Source organism: Micropterus salmoides, unplaced genomic scaffold (assembly GCF_014851395.1).
Source record: "Micropterus salmoides isolate LMB-PRFRI ecotype aquatic unplaced genomic scaffold, ASM1485139v1 Ms_hic_scaffold_610, whole genome shotgun sequence".
Lineage (NCBI taxonomy): Eukaryota > Metazoa > Chordata > Actinopteri > Centrarchiformes > Centrarchidae > Micropterus > Micropterus salmoides.
In genome coordinates, this window is record NW_024044361.1 from 1 (window position 1) to 8,550 (window position 8,550).

Below are 8,550 nucleotides of genomic sequence, written 5' to 3' on the forward strand. Positions count from 1 at the left end.
ATTAAAAACTAATCCCCACCCCCAGCCTCCTTTCTAAAGGCAAAACCCATCCATCGTATTAACTTGACAGCCAATCAGGACAGGTGATGCTGTGTTATTCTGTCTCAGCTCCTAATCCGTTTAACTATGATCTTGGAGTTATACCGCGTTCATAAATATTTCTCCAGGTTTTCTAATATTGATGCAGCAAAGGATTCCTGTTGACATTAGAGGGCTTCTTTATTTAACTGCTTTTACTTTCATTATATCATACTTTACATTACTGTTCAACTTGCTTGCTAAGAATCTTTTCTGCACAGAGTGCTGTTGTTGAAGCTGTCCCAGTGACCTTATATTCCACATGGGCGGGCATGGATTTCTCTGAAAAAGATAAGTTGACATTATAGACACTGCTATGAAACATTACAATGGCTAAATTTCAATGTTCTAAAGATTATGGCTTTGATATGGGCTTTGTTCAGATTGTGGATATTTGATACTTGTGATGAAATGCTCTTTGAAATTAATTGTATGGTAATAGTTTGGGCAACATGTTTCAAGATGGAACAAATTTGAGATTTTGTGGATCCATTTGTGAGCTGCAATTTTTAAACAGCTGAAGCTGGAAAGAAAAGTTGAGTATAATTTCCTGCATTCACAAACTCTTCCCCTGGTTTATTTTAAGGTTGTTAATTGGAGAGTGAGAACATGGACTGCTAAATATGAAGCTACAGCCAGCAGCTGGTTAGATTCACTTACAAGACTGGAAACGGCTACAAATATTCATATTTATAAACATCAGAGTGGTATCAATCTTTTCATCTCTCTCTTGGCAAGAAAGTCAATAAGTGGAACCATTGCTTTAAGGGATCTTTTTCTGTTATGTTTTACTATCACTTTTTAAGGGTGCAGCCACACACAGCTAGTGCTTGCTTTTCCATGACATCCCCTGTAGCATCTGCTCTTTACTATTAGCTATGCTTTCAAGCAGTCTCAGCAGTCTCTCTTGGTCCTCAGCTGCTTCATTCAAACAGTTTCTTAGATTTTAGTATGGTCACTATACTGTAGAAACATAGCGTATATTTTGGAATGGCTGATAATTGCTACATAACATGTTTTTATGTTGTAAGATGATGACACCTTGAGTGAAATGTGTTGACATTCAGACTAACCTCCTTCCACTCTCTAAATGCTTATCACAGCTGCACCATCTACTCCACACTTATACTATTGTGACTTGCATTAAGTTCTCAGCAGCATCCCAATTTATATCTCAGCAGCATAGGCTTAAAATATAGATATCTTCCTAGCAGCTCGTTCTGAAAGCAAAAGTATTAATTGGTTGTTGGTTGGTCTTTAATTGTGCAACTGACTTGTACAACTGAGTGTTTGCATGTATGTTTCATTGGTCTTCCTGTTTGAAAAATTATCTCTGTTTGTCTTCTGACCCTGCAGAGTCAGGTATACAGAAGCCAGCCTGACTTGGTGTCAGCAGTCTATGACACCACATCATCCACTTTGGCTGTGGACTACTCCTATGGACAGTACCCGAACCAGACTGATGCTTCCCAGAACTACGGCCAGTACCTCTATCCCTCTGAGTACACGGCAGACAGCACCTGGATTGCCCCTGAGCAACGTAAGTATACAATCCCTAGTTTCAAGAAAATTGGCATTAAGTGATTAGTAATTGGATAGTAAAGGATTTCAGATACTATTTAAACCACTAGATATGGGACATTAAACACTGGTTCCTTCCTGTCCATCCTGCTTTGTCCTCCAGCTCCTCCTCGTCCTGCAACCCCAGAGAAGTTTACCATACCCCACCGTTGTGCCCGCTTTGGACCTGGTGGTCATCTGGTCCAAGTTCTGCCCAATCTCCCCTCAGCTGGGCAGCCTGCTCTAGTTGATATTTACAACATGGAGGTACATTTTTAACAGATTTTATTTCAGCACCTTAATGTAGAATGTTTTAATCCATTGTGTTTAGTTTATGAAGAGCTAGCGACAGCAAGAAAGAATTTAAACAAACACTATTTTGATGCCATACTGTAAGTTATAAAGTATCATCAGTGTTTCAGTGTCTGCACAGTGGGAAAATAAAACAGAATATGGTTCCCTTAAAATAAAAGCCCGTTAAAGGTGTTTCTGATTCAGGGGTGTTTAATGATTGTAATATCATCATCATTATTAATATCGGTGGAGCAGTCCAGCTCGCAGTGTTTGACATACTGTGGTTGTAAATGGGATGATCTGCCATTGAGAGCACTAGTTCCTCTTTTTTCAAGGAAATTAAAAATACAGACACATCTTCTCCTTTAGAAGGCTGAACATTGACACTTATTTATAACGGTAAATTATCTTAAACCACACATATAAATATTATTATAAATAAGATTAGTATTTTGCATGTGTTTCTGCAGCACATTTTTGCAGTTACAGTGTTAGGCTGTATAAAGTAATATTTTGAAACACGTCTGTATTTGCAGACCATGCTGCAGGATACCCAAGATCAGGCAGAACTACGAGCCTTCCCTGGACCTCTTGTTAAGTAAGTGTATTCTGCCCTTTTTATCCACCACAAATGTCTTTGAATCACTAACATTTTAAAGGGCAAGGCTGGAAAAATTGTGTATTTTTGTTATTGTCAACAAATTCCATGGAAAGACCAAAACCAACATGTATTATTCTGTCTCTCAATACTTTCTGACTTTCCTCATCTGTGTCACTCAGTCCAAAGCCAGTTGGTTCCTACTGAAAATGTAGATCTTAAAATGTGTCGAGAATTTAAGTACTAGCAAACGAGTAACAAGTGGAAAGCAAATCACCATTCTGCTGGTTTGATATCAGTATGTCTAACAGGTAGGATTAGTTTCATTAGTCACTGCTTACCTCTCTCACATCTTGTGTCCTGTCCTTCAGGGAGGAGACCCATAAGGTGGATGTGATAAAGTTCTCCCAGAACAAAGCCCTGGAGTGTTCTCGTGACAACAACCTCTTGGACAGGGACTCTGCTCGCCTGCTCTGGGACTTCATTATGCTGCTCTGTAGACAGAACGGGGTAAGACTGTGCAGACGTAACTGCAAATCTGTCAGACATAGAAAGAAGGAATGTGACATTTGTATATTTGCCTGAAACAACTTTTTCACTGTGATACTCTTTGCTAATAAGACTGTGGTTGGCACGGACATCGCTGACCTCTTGCTGAAGGAGCACCGCTCTGTCTGGCTACCAGGCAAAAGTCCTAACGAAGCCAACTTGATTGATTTTAACAATGAACCGCTGGCACGAGCTGAGGAGGAGCCGGGAGCTGGACCGCTATCCCTCTTATCGGACACCTTCATGACTGTCCCAGAGAACATTGGCAAGGAAACGGAACGCTTCAGGGAGCTGCTGCTGTTTGGCCGCAAGAAGGTAAAAAAATACTCTCTTTAACTGTATTACATATACTGTCATTTAATTAATATCGTATGAAATCTGAAATGAGTTCCACTTTCCCTTCAGGGATGGGTTAAATGCAGAGAATGAATTTCGCAACATGTATTTGTATGTGACAATAAAAGTATCTTCTTCTCTTCTCTGGAATAGGATGCCCTAGAAGCAGCTATGAAGGGAGGTCTGTGGGGCCACGCCTTGCTGTTGGCCAGTAAGATGGACAACAGGACGCATGCACGTGTCATGACAAGGTAAAGTACTGGTGACATAAAAGGTTGTGACTCGTAAACTTGGTTGCAACTTTATCACGTGATCGGTTTGTTTTTACAGATTTTAAACTGTAATATTTAATGTGTCTGTCTTTGTTGTTTAGGTTTGCCAACAGTTTGCCTATCAATGACCCTCTCCAGACAGTATACCAGCTGATGTCAGGGAGGATGCCTGCATCGGCCACTGTAAGTATTGCATCTCCCTTCTTCCTTTTAATCCACTTGGTATTTTTGCACAATTATTCTGAAGAAGGTGCACACGTAGTGCTTGTCAAGTGTGCAGTACTGCATGCCACTTTAGTATAGATATTTATTTGTATTCATACAGTGCTGCGGAGAGGAGAAATGGGGTGACTGGCGCCCTCACCTGGCCATGGTGCTGTCTAACCTCACCCAGGCCCTGGACCTGGACACTCGCACAATCACCACCATGGGCGACACTCTCGGTAGGATTGGATCAAAAATCTCTCCTGCACTGACCTAAAAAAAAAAGGTTTTCATGTTTCACCAAAAACAAACACGTTACGTCACATTCTGTCTGCACTGATTTTGTGTGGCAGCTTCAAAGGGGCTGATTGATGCTGCACACTTCTGCTACTTGATGGCCCAAGTTGGTCTGGGAGTTTTCACAAAGAAGAGCACCAAGATGGTTCTTATTGGCTCCAACCACAGGTTAGAGACAGAGGCAGGCACACGCATACCACAATACAGTTTGCATGTAATATGCCACACATATAACCTTATCTTTGTCTCTTCACTTCAGTTTGCCCTTTTACCAATTTGCAACCAACGAAGCAATCCAAAGGACTGAAGCCTATGAGTATGCTCAGTCTCTGGGTTCCCAGCCGTGCTCCCTACCCAATTTCCAGGTAGGACTTTTTTTGGTCTTTACTGACAAATGAATGATCCAATAAACACACAGTTTGTCTCTTATAGAGGTGTCCTAAAAACTTAATTTATTGCACTGACTGGTCTGTGCTGACAACTAAAGAGGTTTAAAGAGGTTTGCATTGCACATAGAACATCTTGAGATTAAACTACATAGGAATAACACTGTTCTCTCCTTTCTATTGTCTCTTATTAGGTGTTCAAGTTGATCTATGCATGCCGCTTGGCTGAAGCCGGCCTGAGTGCTCAGGCCTTCCACTACTGTGAAGTTATTTCTAGGACTGTCCTCACGCAGCCTTCCTACTACTCCCCTGTTTTCATTAGCCAAATCATACAGGTATGCCCTCACTCTCTGTCTTCTCTTTCCCTCTGTGCCTATGTATAGATATGGACTAGTTTCTGAATTCTAATCAATGTAATTGAATGGGTTTTTTTGTTGACAGATGTCAGAGAAGCTGCGATTCTTTGATCCACAACTGAAGGAGAAGCCAGAGCAGGAGTTGTTCAATGAGCCTGATTGGCTGATCCACCTCAGACAGCTGGATGGACAGATCAGGGTGAGGAGGGAAAAAGAAATTTGCACATATAACTACAAAGGATATTCTAAATAAAGTATTTAGTTGTGTGTATAGGCATTCAGGCATTGTACTCTTTGGACTTAATTGTAACTAGTTGGTGGTTCCTGGTAGTTTCTATGTAACAAATGTTCGATGCTGGACTTATTTAGACAGGGGTGATTACATACAGTGAAGGCAGACCAACACCTACACAGTTTGACTGCAGCAGCCACAGCTCTGACTTGGACCAGCACAGTCCACCAGAACCTTACAACATGCCTGTGGAGTTGGATGGCCCCACCCCTGACAACCCGCTAATGAACTCACTACTGCCCGGTCCTCAACCGCAGGGAGTACAGCTGATGCCCCCAGGTTTGTACATTTTTCAAATAGTGCTCATGTGGTCTCCTTTTTATTATGAGCCAGATTTAAAATGCATCAGATCTCATCTCTCCTACTTTCTCTCAGCTCCCACCTCCATCCTCCAAGATGGGATGTCCCCTCCTCAGCCTTTACCTTCAAATGATGTGCCCCAGTTCTACCCCGTAACCCCAAGTGGACCACCAGGCCAGATCTCAGGCTACCCTCCACAGGATCCTGGTTTTGCCCCTCCTCCCTTCCAGCCTCAACCTGAGCAGTCAGAAATGTATCCAGGAACCCATCAGCAGCCATGTCCCCCATCTCTTCAACTGGGTCAAATGTCACCACACATGGCCCCTCAGGTGCCGAATTCACCTACACGGATGAACCACCCACCACCCCAGATGCCTCATCACATGCCCCCTTCTCCCGGGCATATGCCAACCGGACAGCACATGTCCCAGGCCCCACCGGAGATGCACACTGGTCAACCAATATCATCCTCACCACCCAGAAGCTCTTTCACACCGAAAATGGACTTCTATGACCACATGGCTCACATGGTCAGTATCTGGCTGTCAGAATATCTACATAAAAGGTCCTTCCGTCTTTCAGCACCATCACATCAATTCTCTCTCCATAGAAGTGCACTTGGTTTTGTGTTGCGTAGATTTTATAGAAAACCAACATTGTCTTTTCTGGCGTTGCAGGGTCCTGGGAGGAGATCGAGGACTGCTTCACAATCTTCAATGCATATGGTGTGTATGTGTGTGTCAGATATAAACTGCTAAAAGACTTTATATCTGAGGGTTGTTCTGTTTAATCTGTCCAGAGCCTGTTTTCAGAACCGTTATGGAGCAGGTTGTTTTTGCTCATGTGCGCAGTATATAGCGCTGCACAGCTAATCGTACATGGCATCTTAACTTTGCTTTAGTTTCCAGAAAATTTACTGAATGTTGTCGGACTCAAGATGGACAGTAAAAAAGAAAAATACTGGAAAATGTATGCAGTATTTTTGTATACATTGACAAAACCTACAGCTTGATTTGGTAGCAGCATATGCAGGCAAGTTAGGAATTCAACATCAGTATCACAAATTAATGCAATAATGGCATATGGTATGAAATAGCTTCCATACACAATTAGAGAAAATGGAATACAGGAAGCCTTTCCATGTCAAGGCACCCCAAAAACAAGGTCTTGCTCTTGAGGCTCAATAGAAATGTATATATTAATCTCAGCGGTATTTTCTGGTCTGCAGACTTCAGGACGTCGCTCTCGCACCACCTCTGAATCTTCCACTTACTCTGGCGGAAGAGAGCGGAGCAACTCGTCTGCCAAGCAGGCCTCTCCACCGCCGCCTTCAATTCCTGAACAGCCCCGCAAAGAAGAGGCCAAGAAAGTCAAAAAAGACTCCCCGAAAAAGGTTCATATTCACACAGAATCATTCAGATGTTCTATCGGTGCGCCTAAAGCGTTCACTAGTGATTAGTACAATATCTTTTACACAGACTGGTGGTGGTGGCTGGCTAAACTGGCTCTATAGGAAGGGGAAGAATGAGGCTCACTTGCCAGATGACAAAAACAAATCTGTAAGTTATAGCAGTTATATGTGCATGTCTTATTATAGTGTTCCTCTGTATTCAGTTTCACATTTTTGCATACATATTTATTTACATATGACCAGTACTGATAGAGCACTATGTTTTTTTTTGTCAGATTGTGTGGGATGAAAAAAAGCAGAGATGGGTCGACTTGAATGAGCCTGAAGAGGAGGTCTGTAATGTTGTAAAATTGGTCTACAAGACATAATTGACTGGTCTAAACTGAGAAACTAAAATCTTTATAGCTCAACAAGGTCTGATCTTATGGTTTTCTTATAATCTGTCAGAGTAAGCCCCCTCCACCACCTCCCTCTGGCTTCCCCATGATGCCTCAGATGCCTGGCCCTGGAGGGCCTGCCGCACCACCGAGTGGCGGTCCTCCTGTCAACATGTTCTCCAGGAAGGCAGGTAAGATGAGTGTTAGATGCTGTGGCTTGTGGCTTCACAAACACTATGCTTGACACTGCGTGATACTTTTGACAGTTGAGTTACAAGTTGTGGGAAAATAAAGGAGACACCATACGTAATAATTGTCTCAACAAAAGCAGTCAGTCAGCATTCACACACGTTTCTTACCACTCAGATGTGTTTCTTTCTTCTCAGGCACAAGGAGCAGATATGTGGATGTTCTGAACCCAAGCAGAACTGCTAAACCAGGTGGATCAGCCCCTGCTCCTGCAGATATCTTTGCTCCTTTGGCACCAATGGCCATGCCCCCCAGCCTATTTGTGCCTAGTTCAGGTATGTGTTCAGGTACAAACTGTTACATGATGATTGTAAAATAAACAAGGCACCCCTGATGGTTGTGGACTTTCTTGTTTATTTTGGAAGGAGAAGCTGCAGTACAATTAAGGATTGAAGTAATGAGATCTTTTTCTGTATCCCCCTTGTGTAGCGCCTGATGATCAACAACCTCTAGAGGGCAGTGAAGGAGGAAATCTGGAGCAGAATTCACCAAACGCCAGCGCTGCTCCACAGGTATCTCTTTGTTATTATTAAACAGTTCACATAGTAAGTTTACCATAAAATAAATATAATAATATAAAACTTTTACTTTAAGGAATAATTTAATAATATTAAAAATTATATTTTGGCATTCAACATGAAGTACAAAGCCGAACAGCTACTCATCCACATTCTTTTCTGTTGCACTTTCATGAATCTGTTTAGATGTTCACGCCAACGTTGTTACCGCCTGCCCCAGAAGGTCCTTCTGTGCCTGATGGCTCACAGTCCGGAGAGGTAAGACAAATTGTTGCGGTCAACAGCTACTGTATCACGGCACCACTGAATCATGATGCTGAAAACCCTAACAGCCTGTGTGTGTGTGTGTGTGTGTGTGTGTGTAGTTTGCTTATTTGTATGAATGTAAGTTAATGTAACAGGGCGTACAAAAGAACATGAGAATGCATGCATGTCAACTTAAAGTCTTTCCCCATAATCATGCTAAATGTGCA

The 8,550-nt window shown here is 42.3% G+C and overlaps 1 protein-coding gene across 1 annotated transcript; it reads left to right on the plus strand.

Annotated features, from left to right (window-relative positions):
• Nucleotides 1-1,434: 1,434 nt before the first annotated feature.
• On the plus strand, nucleotides 1,435-8,524 carry LOC119890901 (protein transport protein Sec16A-like; the record flags this gene model as incomplete). The annotated part of the gene is given in 22 exon segments (XM_038702315.1): nucleotides 1,435-1,618; nucleotides 1,763-1,905; nucleotides 2,469-2,530; nucleotides 2,902-3,040; nucleotides 3,152-3,394; nucleotides 3,569-3,666; nucleotides 3,789-3,870; nucleotides 4,013-4,130; nucleotides 4,245-4,356; nucleotides 4,448-4,553; nucleotides 4,769-4,909; nucleotides 5,016-5,129; nucleotides 5,300-5,501; nucleotides 5,598-6,052; nucleotides 6,200-6,247; nucleotides 6,751-6,915; nucleotides 7,001-7,081; nucleotides 7,209-7,265; nucleotides 7,381-7,501; nucleotides 7,697-7,834; nucleotides 7,989-8,071; nucleotides 8,264-8,524. Coding segments are annotated over 22 exon segments (3,099 nt in total), but the record flags the coding sequence as incomplete, so codon positions are not given.
• Between the last annotated feature and the right edge of the window lie 26 nt (nucleotides 8,525-8,550).